Genomic DNA, 22,903 nt, shown 5'->3' with positions numbered 1-22,903 from the left:
TGCTGGGGGATGGGGCGGAGCCAGACCGAGGGGCGGAGCCTCTGGTGGAACCCGCCGGAGAGTTCCGGAACCTTATATTCTTTTTTTTTAAAAAAAAGCCTTGGCGAGACTCCAGGATTTTCCAGAACCTTCCGGATCTTTCCCCCGGGGCGGAGAGAGAGAGAGAGAGAAGGTTCCGGAACCGGGGGGGGAGGGGTTTTTTCGGTCAACGTTCCGGGTTGACGGAGGGATTTTCCATTTGTTTTCTTCTTCTTCTTCCGGAACGTTCTGCGGAACTTTCCGGAAGTTTCCGGAATCCGCGTCGCTCTGCGTCTGTGAGGCGCCGCCTCGATCCGCCGCCGTGGTTCTCGTTGTTGTTGTTGGCTCGTGTTCCGGAACGTTCCGGGACCCTGGGCGCGCTCCCAGCCAATCCCGGGGCTCCGTTCGCTCTGACACCCCCCCCCCCGGGGGAGGGGAAAGGGGGGGGCGGGGCCTCCCCCGGGGGTGGGCGGGGCCAACATCAACAACCCGGACCGAGTTTGCGGTGACACCGCGCTCCCCGTTCCCTTTTTTTGGGGGGGGGGGGGGGGCCGGGAACTGCTTTTTGGTGGGACACGGACTTCCGGTTAATGAGGGGGGACCTGTTTTTGCTGGGACACCGACTTCCGGTTAGTGAGGGGGGAACTTTTTTTGCTGGGACACCGACTTCCGGTTAGTGAGGGGGGAACTTTTTTTGCTGGGACACCGACTTCCGGTTAGTGAGGGGGGAACTTTTTTTTGCTGGGACACCGACTTCCGGTGGCCGGGGACGCGTTAGACGGCGACACGCGATGTGGCGGAGGGATTAGAGCATGACACCGACTTCCGGTCCCGGCGGTGCAGGCGGAGCGGGTGAGTGAGGCCAGCGGGGGGAGAGGAGTCTGAGGGACTGAGGGACGGAGGGGGAAGAGAGGGACTGGGGGACGGTGTGAGGGGACAGAGGAGGTGAGGGACTGAGGGACGGAGGGTAAGGGGAGTGAGGGGGGAGAGAGTGAGGGGGGCAGAGTGCTGGGGGTGAGGGGAGGGAGTGAGGGACTGAGTTACTGGGAGGGGGTGAGGGGGGAGGGACTAAGGGGAGGGGGGTGAGGGGAGAGACTGAGGGACTGGGTGGGGAGGGATTGGGGGGTGAGTAAGAGAGTGAGGGGACTGTGGGGGGATGGGAATTGGGGGAGTTGTGAGGGGCTGAGGGGGGAGACTGAGGGACTAGGTGTGTGATGGGTGAGTGAGGGGACCGGGGGGGGGGGGGTGAGTGAGTGAGGGGACCGGGGGGGGGGGAGTGAGCGAGGGGACGGGGGGGGTGTGAGTGAGTGAGGGGACCGGGGGGTGAGTGAGTGAGGGGACCGGGGGGTGAGTGAGTGAGGGGACCGGGGGGTGAGTGAGTGAGGGGACCGGGGGGTGAGTGAGTGAGGGGACCGGGGGGTGAGTGAGGGGACCGGGGGGGGAGTGAGTGAGGGGACCGGGGGGGTGAGTGAGTGAGGGGACCGGGGGGTGAGTGAGTGAGGGGACCGGGGGGTGAGTGAGGGGACTGGGGGGTGAGTGAGTGAGGGGACCGGGGGGGGGGGGGGGGGTGAGTGAGGGGACCGGGGGGGGGGAGTGAGGGGAGGGGACCGGGGGGGGGGAGTGAGGGGAGGGGACCGGGGTGTGAGTGAGGGGACCGGGGGGGGGGTGAGTGAGGGGACCGGGGGGGGGGGTGAGTGAGGGGACCGGGGGGGGGGGGGGGGGGTGAGTGAGGGGACCGGGGGGTGAGTGAGTGAGGGGACCGGGGGGTGAGTGAGGGGACCGGGGCGGGGGTGAGTGAGTGAGGGGACCGGGGGGTGAGTGAGTGAGGGGACCGGGGGGTGAGTGAGTGAGGGGACCGGGGGGTGAGTGAGTGAGGGGACCGGGGGGTGAGTGAGGGGACCGGGGGGGGTGAGTGAGTGAGGGGACCGGGGGGGGAGTGAGTGAGGGGACTGGGGGGTGAGTGAGTGAGGGGACCGGGGGGGGGGGGGGGTGAGTGAGGGGACCGGGGGGGGGGAGTGAGGGGAGGGGACCGGGGTGTGAGTGAGGGGACCGGGGGGGGGGGGTGAGTGAGGGGACCGGGGGGGGGGGTGAGTGAGGGGACCGGGGGGGGGGGAGTGAGGGGACCGGGGGGTGAGTGAGGGGACCAGGGGGTGAGTGAGTGAGGGGACCGGGGGGGGGGGGGGGGGGGGGGGGTGAGTGAGGGGACCGGGGCGGGGGTGAGTGAGTGAGTGAGGGGACCGGGGCGGGGGTGAGTGAGTGAGGGGACCGGGGGGGGAGTGAGTGAGGGGACTGGGGGGTGAGTGAGGGGACTGGGGGGTGAGTGAGTGAGGGGACCGGGGGGGGGGAGTGAGGGGAGGGGACCGGGGGGGGGGGGGGGGGGGGGGGGTGAGTGAGGGGACCGGGGGGGGTGGTGAGTGAGGGGACCGGGGGGGGGGGGAGTGAGGGGACCGGGGGGGGTGGTGAGTGAGGGGACCGGGGGGGGGGGGGGAGTGAGGGGACCGGGGGGTGAGTGAGGGGACCGGGGGGTGAGTGAGTGAGGGGACCGGGGGGGGGGGGGGGGGGGGGGGGGGGGGGGGGTGGTGAGTGAGGGGAGGGGACCGGGGGGTGAGTGAGGGGACCGGGGGGGGGTGAGTGAGGGGACCGGGGGGGGGGAGTGAGGGGAGGGGACCGGGGGGTGAGTGAGGGGACCGGGGGGGGGTGAGTGAGGGGACCGGGGGGGGGGGGGGGGGGGGGGTGAGTGAGGGGACCGGGGGGGTGAGTGAGGGGAGGGGTGAGTGAGGGGAGGGGACCGGGGGGGGGTGAGTGAGGGGACCGGGGGGAGTGAGGGGACCGGGGGGGTGTGAGTGAGGGGACCGGGGGGGGGGTGAGTGAGGGGACTGGGGGGGAGTGAGTGAGGGGACCGGGGGAGGGGGTGTGAGTGAGGGGACCGGGGGAGGGGGTGTGAGTGAGGGGACCGGGGGGGGGTGAGTGAGGGGACCAGGGGGGGGGGTGAGTGAGGGGACCGGGGGGGGGGTGATGAGGGGACCGGGACCGGGGGGGGGGGGGTTGAGTGAGGGGACCGGGGGGGGGGGTGTGAGTGAGGGGACCGGGGGGGGGGGTGAGTGAGGGGACCGGGGGGGGGGGGGGGGGGGGGGGTGAGTGAGGGGACCGGGGGGGGAGTGAGTGAGTGAGGGGACCGGGGGGGTGTGAGTGAGGGGACCGGGGGGTGTGAGTGAGGGGACCGGGGGAGGGGGTGTGAGTGAGGGGACCGGGGGGGGGTGAGTGAGGGGACCAGGGGGGGGGGTGAGTGAGGGGACCGGGGGGGGGTGTGAGTGAGGGGACCGGGGGGTGTGAGTGAGGGGACCGGGGGGGGGGGGTGAGTGAGGGGACCGGGGGGGGGGGGTGAGTGAGGGGACCGGGGGGGGAGTGAGTGAGTGAGGGGACTGGGGGGGTGTGAGTGAGGGGACCGGGGGGTGTGAGTGAGGGGACCAGGGGGGTGTGAGTGAGGGGACCGGGGGGTGTGAGTGAGGGGACCGGGGGGGTGTGTGAGTGAGGGGACCGGGGGGGTGTGAGTGAGGGGACCGGGGGGGGGGGTGAGTGAGGGGACCGGGGGGGGGGGTGAGTGAGGGGACCGGGGGGGTGTGAGTGAGGGGACCGGGGGGGGGGGGTGAGTGAGGGGACCGGGGGGGGGGGTGAGTGAGGGGACCGGGGGGGGGGGTGAGTGAGGGGACCGGGGGAGGGGGTGTGAGTGAGGGGACCGGGGGGGGGGGTGAGTGAGGGGACCGGGGGGGGGGGTGAGTGAGGGGACCGGGGGGGGGGGTGAGTGAGGGGACCGGGGGGGGGGGGGTGAGTGAGGGGACCGGGGGGGTGTGAGTGAGGGGACCGGGGGGGGTGTGAGTGAGGGGACCGGGGGGGTGAAGGTTTGGGGGAGTGAGGGACTGGGGGCTGATCCTGGGACTTGGGTGCTGGTTCCTAATCCCTGGGGGCTTCGATAGGAGTCTGTCAATCTCGGCCAACCTCCCACTGAGGAGGAGCCCGCAGCATCGAACTGCCCTGAACCGGCGATCCCGACAGTCAGGGGATCTGTGGTGGGGGCGATTGCAATGGCTGTGGTGTCCTGGGGAGCGTCCGTTGTGTGTACGCATTGCGGAGGCCGCATTAACGTGCTTGAGCCCTGTGCCAGTATTCCCGAAATTCCTTCAGTGGCTGTGAAGCGTTTTGGCACATCCAGTGATCGACAAAGGCGCGGCAGAAATGCGCGTCTTTCCTGCCCGAATTCAGGACTTAAAACACGTGATCTGGGGTGACGTTCACAGCCGACCTTTCGCGGAAAGGTGAACATGTCTGTCCGGGGAGATGTAAAAGATGCTGTGGGGGGGGGTAAGGGTAGGGAGGTGTCTCTGTGCGAGCTGACCATTGTCGCCATGGATCCACCTCCACTCGAGTCCGCATCTGATTATTCAAAACATCCAAAAGTTATCGGGCAGGAAACGACTGGCTGGTGCTTTCCTTCGCACTCTGCTGCCGTGTAATCTCCTGGGGAGGGGCAGAAGTAAAACCCAGGGCCAAGAAAGGACAATGTATTCTGTAAATTTCCTCCCCTAAACACTCTTCCCCCTCTCCAAAAAAAAATCAAGCAATTGCCTTGATGGAGAATCAAAGAATGATTGGCCTCCTGTGACATATCAGCCCATTTTTGATAGAACTATCCAATCAGACCCACTCCCCCCCTTCCCCACAGCCAATGAAGAACTTTTTTGAACTGTAGTCACTGCTGTAACGTCGGAAACGCGGCAGCCAATTTTTGCGCACAGCAAGCTCCCACAATCTGTTTTAGTGATGTTGGTGGAGGGATTAATATTGGCCCCAGGACACCGGGGAGAACTCCCCCTGCACTTCTTCCAATAGTGGCCCCGGGATCTTTTACGTCCACCTGAGAGGGCAGACGGGGCCTCGGTTTCACGACCCATCCGAAAGACGGCACCTCCAACAGTGTGGTGCTCCCTCAGTACTGCCCCTCCGACAGCGCAGTACGGCGTTCCCTCAGTACTGCCCCTCCGACAGCGCAGTACGGCGCTCCCTCAGTACTGCCCCTCCGACAGCGCAGTACGGCGCTCCCTCAGTACTGCCCCTCCGACAGTGCAGTACAGCGCTCCCTCAGTACCGCCCCTCCGACAGCGTAGTGTGGCGCTCCCTCAGTACCGCCCCTCCGACAGCGTAGTGTGGCGCTCCCTCAGTACCGCCCCTCCGACAGCGTAGTGTGGCGCTCCCTCAGTACCGCCCCTCCGACAGCGTAGTGTGGCGCTCCCTCAGTACCGCCCCTCCGACAGCGTAGTGCGGCACTCCCTCAGTACTGCCCCTCCGACAGCGCAGTACGGCACTCCCTCAGTACCGCCCCTCCGACAGCGTAGTGTGGCGCTCCCTCAGTACCGCCCCTCCGACAGCGTAGTGCGGCACTCCCTCAGTACCGCCCCTCCGACAGTGCAGTACGGCACTCCCTCAGTACCGCCCCTCCGACAGCGTAGTGTGGCGCTCCCTCAGTACCGCCCCTCCGACAGCGTAGTGCGGCGCTCCCTCAGTACTGCCCCTCCGACAGCGCAGTACGGCGCTCCCTCAGTACCGCCCCTCCGACAGCGTAGTGCGGCGCTCCCTCAGTACTAGCACTGGGAGTGTCGGCCTGGATTCAGCGTCCAGTCTGTGGAGTGGGGCTTGAACGCACAACCCTCTGACTCTAATTGCGTTTCACGGTGGTTGTGCCCCCTTGTCCTGACGCTTGCTCCCTTTCCCCGCAGAGATGTCGCTATCCAAACGTGACCTCGATGAGCTGAAGCCATGGGTGGAGAAGACAGTGAAGCGGGTGCTGGGCTTCTCCGAGCTGACCGTGGTCACGGCCGCCCTGAACTGCGTGGGCAAGGGGATGGACAAGAAGAAAACCGTGGGTAAGCGCGCACAGGCCTTCTCTTTCTTCCGTTCACGGGATGTGGGTGTTGCTGGCAAGGCCGGCACTTTAGCAGAAACAAAATCAAAGAGCAAGTTATTATTTAAATGGAGAAAGATTGCAAAGTGCTGCAGTACAGCGGGACTTGGGGGTACTTGTGCATGAAACACAAAAGGATAGTATACAGGTACAGCAAGTGATCAGGAAGGCCAATGGAATCTTGGCCTTTATTGCAAAGGGGATGGAGTATAAAAGCAGGGAAGTCTTGCTATACAGTTATATATCATCATCATCATGGGCAGTCCCTCGGAATCGAGGAAGACTTGCTTCCACTCTAACAATGAGTCCTCAGGTGGCTGAACAGTCCAATACGAGAGTCACAGTTCCCTGTCACAGGTGGGACAGACAGTGGTTGAGGGAAGGGGAGGGTGGGACTGGTTTGCCGCACGCTCCTTCCGCTGCCTGCGCTTGGTCTCTGCACGCTCTCGGCGACGAGACTCGAGGTGCTCAGCGCCCTCCCGGATGCATTTCCTCCACTTAGGGCGGACTGGTCTTTGGGCCAGGGACTCCCAGGTGTCGGTGGGGGATGTTGCACTTTATCAGGGAGGCTTTGATACAGTTATACAGGGAATTGGTGAGGCCACACCTGGAGTACTGCGTGCAGTTTTGGTTTCCATATTTACGAAAGGATATACTTGCTTTGGAGGCAGTTCAGAGAAGGTTCACTCGGTTGATTCCGGAGATGAGGGGGTTGACTTATGAGGAAAGGTTGAGTAGGTTGGGCCTCTACTCATTGGAATTCAGAAGAATGAGAGGTGATCTTATCGAAACGTATAAGATTATGAGGGGGCTCGACAAGGTGGATGCAGAGAGAATGTTTCCACTGATGGGGGAGACTAGAACTAGGGGGCATGGTCTTAGAATAAGGGGCTGCCCATTTAAAACTGAGATGAGGAAGAATTTCTTCTCTGAGGGTTGTAAATCTGTGGAATTCTCTGCCTCAGAGAGCTGTGGAAGCCGGGACATTGAATAAATTTAAAACAGAGATAGACAGCTTCTTAACCGATAAGGGGGCGGGCAGGGAAGTGGAGCTGAGTCCATGATCGGATCAGCCATGATTGTATTAAATGGTGGAGCAGGCTCGAGGGGCCGAATGGCCGACTCCTGCTCCTATTTCTTATGTTGTTACCCATCCCCCTAATTGCCCCTTGAGAAGGTGGTGGTGAGCCGCCTTCTTGAACCACTGCAGTCCGTGTGGTGAAGGTGCTCCCACAGTGCTGTTAGGGAGGGAGTTCCAGGATTGTGACCCAGCGACGATGAAGGAACGGCCGATATATTCCCAAGTGGGGATGGTGTGTGACTGGGAGGGGAACGTGGAGGTGGTGGTGTTCCCAGGCGTCTGCTGCCCTTGACCTTCGAGGCGGGTAGAGGTCGCGGGTTTGGGAGGTGCTGGCGAAGAAGCCTTGGCGAGTTGCCGCGGTGCATCTTGTAGACGGTGCACACTGCAGCCACGGTGCGCCGGTGGTGGAGGGAGTGAGTGTTGAAGGTGGTGGGTAGCGTGGCCCATCGAGCGGGGCTGCTTTGTCCTGGATGGTGTCGAGCTTCTCGAGTGTTTGTTGGAGCTGCAACTCACCCAGGCAAGTGGGGAGTGTTCCCTCACACTCCTGACTTGTGGGTTGTAGCTGGTGGGAGAGGCTTTGGGGAGTCAGGAGGTGAGACTCCTAATTCTTACGTTCTTATTATTGTGTGGAAACTGCTTCTGTGCACGGCTCACTTCTGCCCTTCTCCCCGCAGAGCACTTGAAGCCGTTCTTGGACGACTCGACGGTACGGTTCGTGGACAAACTGTTCGAGGCAGTGGAGGAAGGTCGAAACACACGGCACTCCAAGTCCAGCAGTGAGAAACACCGCAAGAGGGAGCTGAAGGTGAGGCTCGGACCCCAGGAGGGTGGGGGCGGCCGAGGGGCAGACCCAGGGGTGGGGAGGGGCGGGGGGGGGGGCCGAGAGTTGGACCCCGGGGGTGGGGGCCAGCCGTCACTGCCCTAGCCCTGCGCCTCCAGCAGGTGGCGCCCCCTCGCGGGTGACCTCCGCCCCCGGCAACCCCGCCTCTGCCGGTTGAGCTGCCAATCGGACCATCATCCTCTCTGCCTTATTCCTCTCTGCACCTTGTGCCAGAGGTGTAAACCACCCCCCCCCCCCCCAATCACTGGGAGTGAGCCTCTAATTGTCGAATCTCGCAGCACAGGAGGATCCCACTGGGCCCATCCAGCCCGTGCTGTGCCGGCTCTGTGACAGAGCGACCCAATCAGTCCCACTCCCCCCGCTCTTTCCCCACAGCCCGGCACATTTCCAGTATTTATCCAATTCCCGGTTTGAAAGTCACTATTGAATCTGCTCCCACCGCCCTTTCAGGCAGCGCGTTCCCGATCACAACAACTCGCTGCGTAAAAACATTCTCCCCATCTCCCCCTCTGGTTCCATCGCCGATTATCGTCAATCTGTGTCCCTCTGGTTCCATCGCCGATTATCGTCAATCTGTGTCCCTCTGGTTCCATCGCCGATTATCGTCAATCTGTGTCCCTCTGGTTCCATCGCCGATTATCGTCAATCTGTGTCCCTCTGGTTCCATCGCCGATTATCGTCAATCCGTGTCCCTCTGGTTCCATCGCCGATTATCGTCAATCTGTGTCCCTCTGGTTCCATCGCCGATTATCGTCAATCTGTGTCCCTCTGGTTCCATCGCCGATTATCGTCAATCTGTGTCCCTCTGGTTCCATCGCCGATTATCGTCAATCTGTGTCCCTCTGGTTACCCGCCCTCCTGACACTTACTCCCAGTTTACTCTCTCAGATGCCCTCATAATTCATAAGCTGCTCTATCTTGCTTTAGGTGATGAGAACATTCCAGTTTGTTGGGCATTGTGTTAATCTCTGTCTCCATTAGACATTTCTCTCGATCCTCCAGCCATAGCCTCGCCCCCTCCCGATCTCTGTACACCCCTACACCCCTCCCGATCTCTAACCTCCAGCCCCTACACCCCTCCCGATCTCTGTACACCCCTACACCCCTCCCGATCTCTGTACACCCCTACACCCCTCCCGATCTCTGTACACCCCTACACCCCTCCCGATCTCTGTACACCCCTACACCCCTCCCGATCTCTGTACACCCCTAGACCCCTCCCGATCTCTGTACATCCCTACACCCCTCCCGATCTCTGTACATCCCTACACCCCTCCCGATCTCGAACCTCCAGCCCCTACACCTCTCCCGATCTCTAACCTCCAGCCCCTACACCCCTCCCGATCTCTAACCCTCAGCCCCTACACTCCTCCCGATCTCTAACCCTCAGCCCCTACACCCCTCCCGATCTCTAACCCTCAGCCCCTACACCCCTCCCGATCTCTAACCCTCAGCCCCTACACCCCTCCCGATCTCTAACCCTCAGCCCCTACACCCCTCCCGATCTCTAACCCTCAGCCCCTACACCCCTCCCGATCTCTAACCCTCAGCCCCTACACCCCTCCCGATCTCTAACCCTCAGCCCCTACACCCCTCCCGATCTCTAACCCTCAGCCCCTACACCCCTCCCGATCTCTAACCCTCAGCCCCTACACCCCTCCCGATCTCTAACCCCCAGCCCCTACACCCCTCCCTATATCTAACCTTCAGCCCTTACACCCCTCCCTATCTCTAACCTCCAGCCCTTACACCCCTCCCTATCTCTAACCTCCAGCCCTTACACCCCTCCCTATCTCTAACCTCCAGCCCTTACACCCCTCCCTATCTCTAACCTCCAGCCCTTACACCCCTCCCTATCTCTAACCTCCAGCCTTTACACCCCTCCCTATCTCTAACCTCCAGCCCTTACACCCCTCCCTATCTCTAACCTCCAGCCCTTACACCCCTCCCTATCTCTAACCTCCAGCCCTTACACCCCTCCCTATCTCTAACCTTCAGCCCTTACACCCCTCCCTATCTCTAACCTCCAGCCCTTACACCCCTCCCTATCTCTAACCTCCAGTCCCTACACTCCTCCCTATCTCTAACCTCCAGCCCTTACACCCCTCCCTATCTCTAACCTCCAGCCCTTACACCCCTCCCTATCTCTAACCTTCAGCCCTATACCCCTCCCTATCTCTAACCTTTAGCCCTATACCCCTCCCTATCTCTAACCTCCAGCCCTTACACCCCTCCCTATCTCTAACCTCCAGCCCTTACACCCCTCCCTATCTCTAACCTCCAGCCCCTACACTCCTCCCTATCTCTAACCTCCAGCCCCTACACTCCTCCCTATCTCTAACCTCCAGCCCTTACACCCCTCCCTATCTCTAACCTTCAGCCCTATACCCCTCCCTATCTCTAACCTTCAGCCTTACACCCCTCCCTATCTCTAACCTCCAGCCCCTACACCCCTCCCTATCTCTAACCTTCAGCCCTTACACCCCTCCCTATCTCTAACCTTCAGCCCTTACACCCCTCCCTATCTCTAACCTCCAACCCTTACACCCCTCCCTATCTCTAACCTTCAGCCCTATACCCCTCCCTAGCTCTGTACCCTCCTCCAACTCCGACACCCCTCCCTATCTCTGCGATCTCCTCCAGCCCCACAGCCCTCCGAGATATCTGCGCTCCTCCAATTCTGCCCTCTTGAGCATCCCTGATTATAATCGCTCCACCATCGGTGGCCGTGCCTTCAGCTGCCTGGGCCCCAAGCTCTGGAACTCCCTCCCTAAACCTCTCCGCCTCTCTCTCCTCCTTTAAGACGCTCCTTAAAACCTCCCTCTTTGACCCAGCTTTTGGTCGCTGGTCCTAATATCTCCTTATGTGGCTCGGTGTCAAATTTTGTCTCATTGACGCTCCTGTGAAGCTCCTTGGCACGTGAAAAGCACTGTATAAACGCACGGTGTTGTTGCCTGTAAGCCTCAATGATCTGGACCAGTGGCCTATCCTTTTTCTCTTGCCGACAGGAAGTCTTCGGCGAAGACTCGGAAGTCACTCGGGAATTGTCTTCGAAGAGGAAACGGATCCCGAGGTTTGAAGAGGTGGAGGAGAATGAAATCATCCCTGGCCCGCCCACGGAGAGCCCAGGGATGCTCACCAAGATTCAGGTCAGTCCGTGTCAGCCAATGAGCTGGAAGTGGGGCGGGATTTAGGGCAGGCCTCACGGCAAACAGTCTATTTTACAGCAGAGTTCATTTACTCAGCAAAACCGAGTCTGTATAAACAGCACACTACAGCAAACAATATACAGAGTCTATTTAAACGGCACAGTCTAGCAAACAATATACAGAGTCTATTTAAACGGCACAGTCTAGCAAACAATATACAGAGTCTATTTAAACGGCACAGTACAGCAAACAATACACACAGTCTATTTAAACGGCACACTACAGCAAACAATACACACAGTCTATTTAAATGGCACACGACAGCAAACAATATACAGAGTCTATTTAAATGGCACACGACAGCAAACAATATACAGAGTCTATTTAAATGGCACACTACAGCAAACAATATACAGAGTCTATTTAAATGGCACACGACAGCAAACAATATAGAGTCTATTTAAATGGCACACTACAGCAAACAATATACAGCAAAGAGCCTCGATGAACTGCAGCAAAACAGAACTCACCACCTAAAGTATAGCAATGTCTCCTGATAAAAGCAGGGTGATTAACCCCGTGCTGTACCTGCCCTGGGAGTGTTTGATGGGACAATGTATAGGGAGCTTTACTCTGTATCTAACCCCCTGTACCTGCCCTGGGAGTGTTTCATGGGACAGTGTAGAGGGAGCTTTACTCTGTATCTAACCCCCTGTACCTGCCCTGGGAGTGTTTGATGGGACAGTGTAGAGGGAGTTTTACTCTGTATCTAACCCCGTGCTGTACCTGCCCTGGGAGTGTTTGATGGGACAGTGTAGAGGGAGTTTTACTCTGTATCTAACCCCGTGCTGTACCTGCCCTGGGAGTGTTTGATGGGATAGTGTAGAGGGAGCTTTACTCTGTATCTAACCCCGTGCTGTACCTGCCCTGGGAGTGTTTGATGGGACAGTGTAGAGGGAGCTTTACTCTGTATCTAACCCCGTGCTGTACCTGCCCTGAGAGTGTTTGATGGGACAGTGTAGAGGGAGCTTTACTCTGTATCTAACCCCCTGTACCTGCCCTGGGAGTGTTTGATGGGACAGTGTAGAGGGAGCTTTACTCTGTATCTAACCTCCTGTACCTGCCCTGGGAGTGTTTGATGGGACAGCGTAGAGGGAGCTTTACTCTGTATCTAACCCCGTGCTGTACCTGCCCTGGGAGTGTTTGGTGGGACAGTGTAGAGGGAGCTTTACTCTGTATCTAACCCCCCCCTGTACCTGCCCTGGGAGTGTTTGATGGGACAGTGTAGAGGGAGCTTTACTCTGTATCTAACCCCGTGCTATACCTGCCCTGGGAGTGTTTGATGGGACAGTGTAGAGGGAGCTTTACTCTGTATCTAACCCCGTGCTGTACCTGCCCTGAGAGTGTTTGATGGGACAGTGTAGAGGGAGCTTTACTCTGTATCTAACCCCCTGTACCTGCCCTGGGAGTGTTTGATGGGACAGTGTAGAGGGAGCTTTACTCTGTATCTAACCTCCTGTACCTGCCCTGGGAGTGTTTGATGGGACAGCGTAGAGGGAGCTTTACTCTGTATCTAACCCCGTGCTGTACCTGCCCTGGGAGTGTTTGGTGGGACAGTGTAGAGGGAGCTTTACTCTGTATCTAACCCCCCCCTGTACCTGCCCTGGGAGTGTTTGATGGGACAGTGTAGAGGGAGCTTTACTCTGTATCTAACCCCGTGCTATACCTGCCCTGGGAGTGTTTGATGGGACAGTGTAGAGGGAGCTTTACTCTGTATCTAACCCCGTGCTGTACCTGCCCTGGGAGTGTTTGATGGGACAGTGTAGAGGGAGCTTTATTCTGTATCTAACCCCGTGCTGTACCTGCCCTGGGAGTGTTTGATGGGACAGTGTAGAGGGAGCTTTACTCTGTATCTAACCCCGTGCTGTACCTGCCCTGGGAGTGTTTGATGGGACAGTGTAGAGGGAGCTTTACTCTGTATCTAACCCCGTGCTGTACCTGCCCTGGGAGTGTTTGATGGGACAGTGTAGAGGGAGCTTTACTCTGTATCTAACCCCGTGCTGTACCTGCCCTGAGAGTGTTTGATGGGACAGTGTAGAGGGAGCTTTACTCTGTATCTAACCCCCTGTACCTGCCCTGGGAGTGTTTGATGGGACAGTGTAGAGGGAGCTTTACTCTGTATCTAACCTCCTGTACCTGCCCTGGGAGTGTTTGATGGGACAGCGTAGAGGGAGCTTTACTCTGTATCTAACCCCGTGCTGTACCTGCCCTGGGAGTGTTTGGTGGGACAGTGTAGAGGGAGCTTTACTCTGTATCTAACCCCCCCCCTGTACCTGCCCTGGGAGTGTTTGATGGGACAGTGTAGAGGGAGCTTTATTCTGTATCTAACCCCGTGCTGTACCTGCCCTGGGAGTGTTTGATGGGACAGTGTAGAGGGAGCTTTACTCTGTATCTAACCCCGTGCTGTACCTGCCCTGGGAGTGTTTGATGGGGACAGTGTAGAGGGAGCTTTACTCTGTATCTAACCCCGTGCTGTACCTGCCCTGGGAGTGTTTGATGGGACAGTGTAGAGGGAGCTTTACTCTGTATCTAACCCCCTGTACCTGCCCTGGAAGTGTTTGATGGGACAGTGTAGAGGGAGCTTTACTCTGTATCTAACCCCCTGTACCTGCCCTGCGAGTGTTAATGCTATGAACCTCGACTTGATTCCACTCCATGCTCTTAAGTTCAGTTTTCCTTTTCACTTGCAGATCAAACAGATGATGGAAGCGGCGACAAAACAGATCGAGGAGAGGAAGAGGCAGCTCAGTCTGATAACTCCTTCGTTCCAGCCGGTAGGGGATGCGAAGTCGCACGGGTCCAGGAGGGGGCGGTGTCACGGGAGCTCCCCTGAGCAGCCAGCCCCTGCTATGTCTGATAGTGGCACGGTGCTGGGCTGCAAAGGACAGGTTATGGATCTGTCCTGGGGGTGGGGGCCTCCTATTTCTCATCCACACGCTGCCCCTCGGCAGGGCGACAGTTTCCACATGTACGCTGCCAGCACACAACTCTCCCTCTCCTCCGCTTCTCTCCGCGGTCCCTAAATTGTCAGACTGCTTGTCCCACATCCAGTGCTGGGTGAGCAGAAAGTCTGAACGTTGGGAAGACCAAAGCCTTGGTTTTCGGTCCCCGCCACAAACGCCATTCCCCAGACCCCGACTCCACCCCCTCTCCCCAACTCCTCTCCGAGGCTGAACCAGACCGTTCGCAACCTTGGTGTCGTACTTGACCCCAAGCTGAGCTTCTGGCCACATATCCGCAGCTTAACTCAAACTGTCCGTTTCCCCCTCCGTAACATCGCCCGCCTCCGCCCCCTGTCTCAGCTCATCCCCTGTTGCAGCCCTCATCCGTGCCTCTCTCCCCTCCAGACTTGACTATTCCAACGCACTCCTGGCCGGCCTCCCACGTTCTACCCGACGTAAACTAGAGGTGATCCAAAACTCGGCTGCCCCCGTGTCCTAACTCGCACCGAGTCCCGCTCACCCATCACCCCCTGTGCTCGCTGTCCCCGTGTCCTAACTCACACCCAGTCCCACTCACCCATCACCCCCTGTGCTCGCTGCCCCCGTGTCCTAACTCACACCCAGTCCTGCTCACCCATCACCCCCTGTGCTCACTGCCCCCGTGTCCTAACTCGCACCCAGTCCCGCTCACCCATCACCCCCTGTGCTCGCTGACCGTGTCCTAACTCACACCCAGTCCCACTCACCCATCACCCCCTGTGCTCACTGCCCCCGTGTCCTAACTCGCACCCAGTCCCGCTCACCCATCACCCCCTGTGCTCGCTGACCGTGTCCTAACTCACACCCAGTCCCACTCACCCATCACCCCCTGTGCTCACTGCCCCCCTGTCCTAACTCGCACCCAGTCCCGCTCACCCATCACCCCCTGTGCTCACTGCCCCCGTGTCCTAACTCGCACCCAGTCCCGCTCACCCATCACCCCCTGTGCTCACTGACCCGTGTCCTAACTCGCACCGAGTCCCGCTCACCCATCACCCCCTATGCTCGCTGCCCCCGTGTCCTAACTCGCACCCAGTCCCGCTCACCCATCACCCCCTGTGCTCGCTGCCCCCTGTCCTAACTCGCACCGAGTCCCGCTCACCCATCACCCCCTGTGCTCACTGACCCCGTGTCCTAACTCGCACTGAGTCCCGCTCACCCATCACCCCCTGTGCTCGCTGACCGGTGCAGAGGGACCTGGGGGTCCTTGTGCATGAATCCCAAAAAGTTAGTTTGCAGGTGCAGCAGGTAATCAGGAAGGTGAATGGAATGTTGGCCTTCATTGCGAGAGGGATGGAGTACAAAAGCAGGGAGGTCCTGCTGCAACTGTACAGGGTATTGGTGAGGCCGCACCTGGAGTACTGCGTGCAGTTTTGGTCACCTTACTTAAGGAAGGATATACTAGCCTTGGAGGGGGTACAGAGACTGTTCACTAGGCTGATTCCGGAGATGAGGGGGTTACCTTATGATAGATTGAGTAGACTGGGTCTTTACTCGTTGGAGTTCAGAAGGATGAGGGGTGATCTTATAGAAACATTTAAAATAATGAAAGGGATAGACAAGATAGAGGCAGAGAGGTTGTTTCCACTGGTCGGGGAGACTAGAACTAGGGGGCACAGCCTCAAAATACAGGGGAGCCAATTTAAAACCGAGTTGAGAAGGAATTTCTTCTCCCAGAGGGTTGTGAATCTGTGGAATTCTCTGCCCAAGGAAGCAGTTGAGGCTAGCTCATTGAATGTATTCAAGTCACAAATAGATAGATTTTTAACCAATAAGATAATTAAGGGTTACGGGGAGCGGGCGGGTAAGTGGAGCTGAGTCCACGGCCAGATCAGCCATGATCTTGTTGAATGGCGGAGCAGGCTCGAGGGGCTAGATGGCCTACTCCTGTTCCTAATTCTTATGTTCTAACTCGCACCCAGTCCCGCTCACCCATCACCCCCTGTGTTCGCTGACCTACATTGGCTCCCAGTCTGGCAATGCCTTGATTTCAAAATTCTCATTCTTGTTTTCAAATCCTTTCATGGCCTACACCCCTCCCTATCTCTGTAACCTCCTCCAGCCCCTACACCCTCCCTATCTCTGTAACCTCCTCCAGCCCCTACACCCTCCCTATCTCTGTAACCTCCTCCAGCCCCTACACCCCTCCCTATCTCTGTAACCCCCTCCGGCCCCTACACCCCTCCCTATCTCTGTAACCCCCTACACCCCTCCCTATCTCTGTAACCTCCTCCAGCCCCTACACCCCTCCCTATCTCTGTAACCCCCTCCAGCCCTCAACCCCTCCCTATCTCTGTAACCCCCTCCAGCCCTCAACCCCTCCCTATCTCTGTAACCTCCTCCAGCCCCTACACCCCTCCCTATCTCTGTAACCTCCTCCAGCCCCTACACCCCTCCCTATCTCTGTAACCCCCTGCAGCCTCACAACCCCCCAAAGCATCTGCGTTCCTCTAATTCTGCCCTCCTGAGCATCCCTTTCCATCGCTCCACCATTGGTGGCCGTGCCTTCAGCTGCCTGGGCCCCAAGCTCTGGAACTCCCTCCCTAAACCTCTCTGCCTCTCTCCTCCTTCAAGACGCTCCTTAAAACCTCCCTCTGTGACCCAGCTTTTGGTCACCTGCGCTAATTTCTATTTATGCGGCTCGGTGTCAAATTTTTTATCTCCTGTGAAGCGCCTTGGGACATTTCACTACGGTAAAGGCGCTATATAAATGCACGTTATGGGAGATAGAGCGAGGTATGAGATCTGTGACCTTTAGGACTGGCTCCTCGCATCCTTCCCAGTCCTGGGAAGTTGAAAGTGCAGTCTTGGGAAGTTGAAAGTGCAGTCTTGAGATTGGAAGGAATTTCCCGGAAATTAACTGCAGAATAGGTGGAGGGAATAAACCTTCGGCCAAGGTCTTTAGGCTCCCTGTGATCACTTGGTGTAACAGGCTCGAGGGGCTGAATGGGCCTCCTCCTGTTCCTGTGTAACAGGCTCGAGGGGCTGAATGGGCCTCCTCCTGTTCCTGTGTAACAGGCTCGAGGGGCTGAATGGGCCTCCTCCTGTTCCTGTGTAACAGGCTCGAGGGGCTGAATGGGCCTCCTCCTGTTCCTGTGTAACAGGCTCGAGGGGCTGAATGGGCCTCCTCCTGTTCCTGTGTAACAGGCTCGAGGGGCTGAATGGGCCTCCTCCTGTTCCTGTGTAACAGGCTCGAGGGGCTGAATGGGCCTCCTCCTGTTCCTGTGTAACAGGCTCGAGGGGCTGAATGGGCCTCCTCCTGTTCCTGTGCAACAGGCTCGAGAGGCTGAATTGGCCTCCTCCTGTTCCTATGTAACAGGCTCGAGGGGCTGAATTGGCCTCCTCCTGTTCCTGTGTAACAGGCTCGAGGGGCTGAATTGGCCTCCTCCTGTTCCTGTGTAACAGGCTCGAGGGACTGAATTGGCCCTCCTCCTGTTCCTGTGTAACAGGCTCGAGGGGCTGAATTGGCCCTCCTCCTGTTCCTGTGTAACAGGCTCGAGGGACTGAATTGGCCCTCCTCCTGTTCCTGTGTAACAGGCTCGAGGGGCTGAATTGGCCCTCCTCCTGTTCCTGTGTAACAGGCCCGAGGGGCTGAATTGGCACTATCCCGATCTCCTGGGCCAATATTTATCCCAACTACAACTCCCATTTATACAGCGCCTTTAATGCAGTAAAACGTCCCAAGGTGCCTCACTAGAGCATAAAGCAGGCAAAATTTGACACCAAGCCACAGAAGGAGACATTAGGGACAGGTGAGCAAAAGCTGGGTCAAAGAGGTCTGTTTTAAGAAGCATCTTACAAGAGAAAGAGAGAGGCGGAGAGGTTTAGGGAGGGAGTTCCAGAGCTTGGGGCCCAGGCAGCTGAAGGCACGGCCACCGATGGTGGAGCGATTATAATCAGGGATGGTCAAGAGGGCAGAATTAGAGGAGCGCAGAGATCTCAATGGGTGTAAGGGCTGGAGGAGGTTACAGAGATAGGGAGGGGTGTAGGGGGTTACAGAGGTAGGGAGGGGTGTAAGGGCTGGAGGAGGTTACAGCAATAGAGAGGGGTGTCGGGGCTGGAGGGGGTTACAGAGATAGGGAGGGGTGTAGGGGGTTACAGAGGTAGGGAGGGGTGTGGGGCTGGAGGAGGTTACAGAGATAGGGAGGGGTGTAGGGACTGGAGGAGGTTACAGAGATAGGGAGGGGTGTAGGGACTGGAGGAGGTTACAGAGATAGGGAGGGGTGTAGGGGCTGGAGGAGGTTACAGAGATAGGGAGGGATGTAGGGGCTGGAGGAGGTTACAGAGATAGGGAGGGGTGTAGGGGCTGGAGGAGGTTACAGAGAGAGGGAGGAATGTAGGGGCTGGAGGAGGTTACAGAGATAGGGAGGGGTGTTGGGGCTGGAGGAGGTTACAGAGATAGGGAGGGGTGTGGGGCTGGAGGAGGTTACAGAGATAGGGAGGGGTGTGGGGCTGGAGGAGGTTACAGAGATAGGGAGGGGTGTAGGGGCTGGAGGGGGTTACAGAGATAGGGAGGGGTGTAGGGGCTGGAGGAGGTTACAGAGATAGGGAGGGGTGTCGGGGCTGGAGGAGGTTAGTGATAGGGAGGGGTGTCGGGGCTGGAGAGGGTGATGAAAGGCGCTATATGAATGCGGGTTGTTTGTGGCAGTGTCCCCGCTATCCCGTGTGTAACGTGCGATCTGCTTCCTCCTTCCTAGCGGGTCTCAGCCCCCGCCCCCACGGCCGACCTGCCCCCCATGGGCCAGACCATCCAGCCCTCCCAGGCCGCCTCCTTCATGAACGACGCCATCGAGAAGGCCAAGAAGGCGGCAGAGCTTCAGGCCCGTATCCAGACCCAGCTCTCCCTGAAACCCGGGCTGCTCCAGAGCACCAACCTGGTGGGACTGGCTAACCTGCACGCTATGGGCATCGCCCCACCGTGAGTATCGGGGGGGGAGGGGGGGGAGCGCTTGGGAAAGAGGGGGGCAGTCCAGGGTGGGGGAGCGGGGAGGGGGGGGGAACTGGGTGTGGGGGGGGGAGCGGGGGGTTTGGGGAAGGGGGACTGTGTGGGCGGAGGGATTGGTTGGAGGAGGGGGGTGACTGGGTGTGGGGGGGGGAGCGGGGGGTTTGGGGAAGTTGGACTGTGTGGGCAGAGGGATTGGTTGGAGGGGGGGGACTGGGTGTGGGGGGGAGCGGGGGGTTTGGGGAAGGGGGACTGTGGGCGGAGGGATTGGTTGGAGGGGGGTGTGTGGGTGTGGGGGGGAGCGGGGGGTTTGGGGAAGGGGGACTGTGAGGGCGGAGGGATTGGTTGGGGGGGGGGGGATTGGGTGTGGGGAGGGGGGGAGCGGGGGGTTTGGGGAAGGGGGACTGTGAGGGTGGAGGGATTGGTTGGAGGGGGGTGTGTGTGGGGGAGCGGGGGGTTTGGGGAAGGGGGACTGTGAGGGCGGAGGGATTGGTTGGAGGGGGGTGTGGGGGTGTGGGGGGGAGCGGGGGGTTTGGGGAAGGGGGACTGTGAGGGTGGAGGGATTGGTTGGAGGGGAGTGTGGGGGGGAGCGGGGGGTTTGGGGAAGGGGGACTGTGGGTGGAGGGATTGGTTGGAGGGGGGTGACGGTGTGTGGGGGGGGGGAGCGGGGGGTTTGGGGAAGGGGGACTGTGGGTGGAGGGATTGGTTGGAGGGGGGGGATTGGGTGTGGGGGGGAGCGGGGAGTTTGGGGAAGGGGGACTGTGGGTGGAGGGATTGGTTGGAGGGGGGGGATTGGGTGTGGGGGGGGAGCGGGGGGTTTGGGGAAGGGGGACTGTGTGGGCGGAGGGATTGGTTGGAGGTGGGTGTGGGGGGGAGCGGGGGGTTTGGGGAAGGGGGACTGTGTGGGCGGAGGGATTGGTTGGAGGGGGGGGGGAGCGGGGGGTTTGGGGAAGGGGGACTGTGTGGGCGGAGGGATTGGTTGGAGGGGGGGGACTGGGTGTGGGGGGGGAGCGGGGAGTTTGGGGAAGGGGGACTGTGAGGGCGGAGGGATTGGTTGGAGGGGGGGGGGACTGGGTGTGGGGAGCGGGAGGTTTGGGGAAGGGGGACTGAGGGCGGAGGGATTGGTTGGAGGGGGGTGTGGGGGGGAGCGGGGGGTTTGGGGAAGGGGGACTGTGTGGGTGGAGGGATTGGTTGGAGGTGGAATGGGGGAAGAGACTGTTGGGCAGAATGGTCTGTTTCTGTGCTGTAAATACTGTGTAATACCCCACCCCCCCACGTACCAAGCAGCAGCCAAAGCATTAAGCTGACGCCTTACAGGAATGTACAAGATTCTGAGGCGGCTGGGCAGGGTCGATGCAGAGAGAACTCGGGGGCATGGTTTCAGAATAAGGGGCCGCCCATTTAAGACTGAGATGAGGAGGAATTTCTTCTCTCGGAGGGTGGTGAATCTGTGGAATTCTCTGCCCCAGAGAGCTGTGGAGGCTGGGACATTGAATATATTTAAGGTGGAGATAGACGGATTGTTGAGCGATAAGGGAGTGAAGGGTTACGGGGAGCGGGCGGGGAAGTGGAGCTGAGTCCATGATCGGATCAGCCGCGTCTCAGTCGTGTATTGAAGGCCGAGATCGATAGATTTTTGGATGTGAAGGGAATCGAGGGAGCGGGCGGGGAAGTGGAGCTGAGGTCCATGATCGGATCAGCCGTGATCTCATTGAATGGCGGAGCGGGCTCGAGGGGCCCACTCCTGCTCCTGTTCCTTACGTTATTCTGTTGCCTTTAACCTGGTGGTTTCGAGTGGAAGCTGACTTACGATAGCCCCCCCACGCGCCCCTCTCAATCTTGTCGGCACGTTAAAGCGTGAGGCAAAGCCTCCCTGATAAAGTGCAACATCCCCCACCAACACCTGGGAGTCCCTGGGCCCAAAGACCAGTCCGCCCTGAGTGGAGGAAGTGCATCCGGGGGAGGGGCACTGAGCACCTCGAGTCTCGTCGCCGAGAGCGTGCAGAAACCAAGCGCAGGCAGCGGAAGGAGCGTGCGGCAAACCAGTCCCACCCTCCCCTTCCCTCAACCACTGTCTGTCCCACCTGTGACAGGGACTGTGGTTCTTGTATTGGGCTGTTCAGCCACCTGAGGACTCATTGTTAGAGTGGAGGCAAGTCTTGGGTGCGGGGGGTGGGGGGAGGGGGGGAGGGAGTGTTCCCGGTGTTGGGTGGGTCCAGAGCCGGGGGAGTGGGGGGCACGGTCTTGGGATGGGGGGGGGTGGGCTGTTTGGGGAGAGACTGACTTCTTCACTCGGGGAGTTGTTGGCCTGTGGGGTTCCCCGCCGCGGAGAGTTGTTGATGCCAGTTCATTGGATGTGTTCGGGAGGGAGTTGGATGTGGTTCTTGCGGCTGGTGGTGGTGGGTGGGTGATCAGCCATGGTCTTGTTGAATGGCGGTGCAGGCTCGATGGGCCGAATGGCCGACTCCTGCCCCTATTTTCGATGTGTTGTAACGGGCGTGTCACCAACAGGAAAGTGGAGTCGAAGGAGCACCTGAAACCCACGCCATTGATCCTGGATGACCAGGGCCGGACCGTGGACGCCACGGGCAAGGAGGTGGAGCTGACCCACCGGATGCCCACCCTCAAGGCCAACATCCGCGCGGTGAAACGAGAACAGTTCAAGCAGCTCCTCCTGAAGGAGAAGCCCACCGACGACCTGGAGTCCAACACCTTCTACGACCCCCGTGTGCCCGTGCTGCCATCCCAGCGCCAGAAGAGGCTTTTCCGCTTCCACGAGCGGGGCAAGTTTGAGAAAATTGCCCAAAGGATACGCACCAAGGTACCCGGCCAGCTCGCGGTCAACTGGGGGAGGGGGCGGCGTAGCTCGAACAGAGGGGTGCGGGGGTGGGAACCTAATCTAAAACGGTTGAAGGTTTTGATAAGAGTATACCTGGGTTAGACCACACTGGGAGCACCGTGCACAGTTCTGGTCTCCATATACCTGGGTTAGACCACACTTGGAGCACCGTGCACAGTTCTGGTCTCCATATCCCTGGGTTAGACCACACTTGGAGCACTGTGCACAGTTCTGGTCTCCATATACCTGGGTTAGACCACACTTGGAGCACCGTGCACAGTTCTGGTCCCCATATACCTGGGTTAGACCACACTTGGAGCACCGTGCACAGTTCTGGTCTCCATATACCTGGGTTAGACCACACTTGGAGCACCGTGCACAGTTCTGGTCCCCATATACCTGGGTTAGACCACACTTGGAGCACTGTGCACAGTTCTGGTCTCCATATACCTGGGTTAGACCACACTGGGAGCACCGTGCACAGTTCTGGTCTCCATATACCTGGGTTAGACCACACTTGGAGCACTGTGCACAGTTCTGGTCTCCATATACCTGGGTTAGACCACACTTGGAGCACCGTGCACAGTTCTGGTCTCCATATACCTGGGTTAGACCACACTTGGAGCACCGTGCACAGTTCTGGTCTCCATATACCTGGGTTAGACCACACTCGGAGCACCGTGCACAGTTCTGGTCTCCATATACCTGGGTTAGACCACACTTGGAGCACTGTGCATCGTTCTGGTCTCCAGATACAGCAGGCAGTGAAGGCGGCAAATGGTATGTTGGCCTTCATAGCGAGAGGATTTGAGTATAGGAGCAGGGAGGTCTTACTGCAGTTGTACAGGGCCTTGGTGAGGCCTCACCTGGAATATTGTGTACAGTTTTGGTCTCCTAATCTGAGGAAGGACGTTCTTGCTATTGAGGGAGTGCAGCGAAGGTTCACCAGACTGATTCCCGGGATGGCAGGACTGACATATGAGGAGAGACTGGATCGACTAGGCTTGTATTCACTGGAGTTTAGAAGAATGAGAGG

The 22,903-nt window shown here is 59.3% G+C and overlaps 1 protein-coding gene across 2 annotated transcripts in view; it reads left to right on the top strand.

Moving 5' to 3' along the window:
• The first annotated feature begins 712 nt into the window (after positions 1-712).
• prpf3 (PRP3 pre-mRNA processing factor 3 homolog (yeast)) overlaps positions 713-22,903 on the top strand; it is a 45,430-nt gene continuing 23,239 nt past the window's right edge. The window contains exons 1-7 of one of the 2 annotated variants that reach the window (XM_070868536.1): positions 713-870; positions 5,790-5,936; positions 7,730-7,860; positions 10,905-11,045; positions 13,796-13,879; positions 18,784-19,004; positions 21,540-21,849. In XM_070868536.1, the coding sequence (XP_070724637.1) occupies positions 831-870; positions 5,790-5,936; positions 7,730-7,860; positions 10,905-11,045; positions 13,796-13,879; positions 18,784-19,004; positions 21,540-21,849 (1,074 nt within the window). In that variant the 5' untranslated portion in view covers positions 713-830. Of the gene's footprint in view, positions 871-4,146; positions 4,332-5,789; positions 5,937-7,729; positions 7,861-10,904; positions 11,046-13,795; positions 13,880-18,783; positions 19,005-21,539; positions 21,850-22,903 lie in introns of those variants that run through there. The other variant, XM_070868537.1, reaches the window with a different exon arrangement.

Source organism: Pristiophorus japonicus, chromosome 30 (genome assembly GCF_044704955.1).
Source record: "Pristiophorus japonicus isolate sPriJap1 chromosome 30, sPriJap1.hap1, whole genome shotgun sequence".
NCBI lineage: Eukaryota > Metazoa > Chordata > Chondrichthyes > Pristiophoridae > Pristiophorus > Pristiophorus japonicus.
This window is presented reverse-complemented; position numbering and strand designations above follow the sequence as displayed.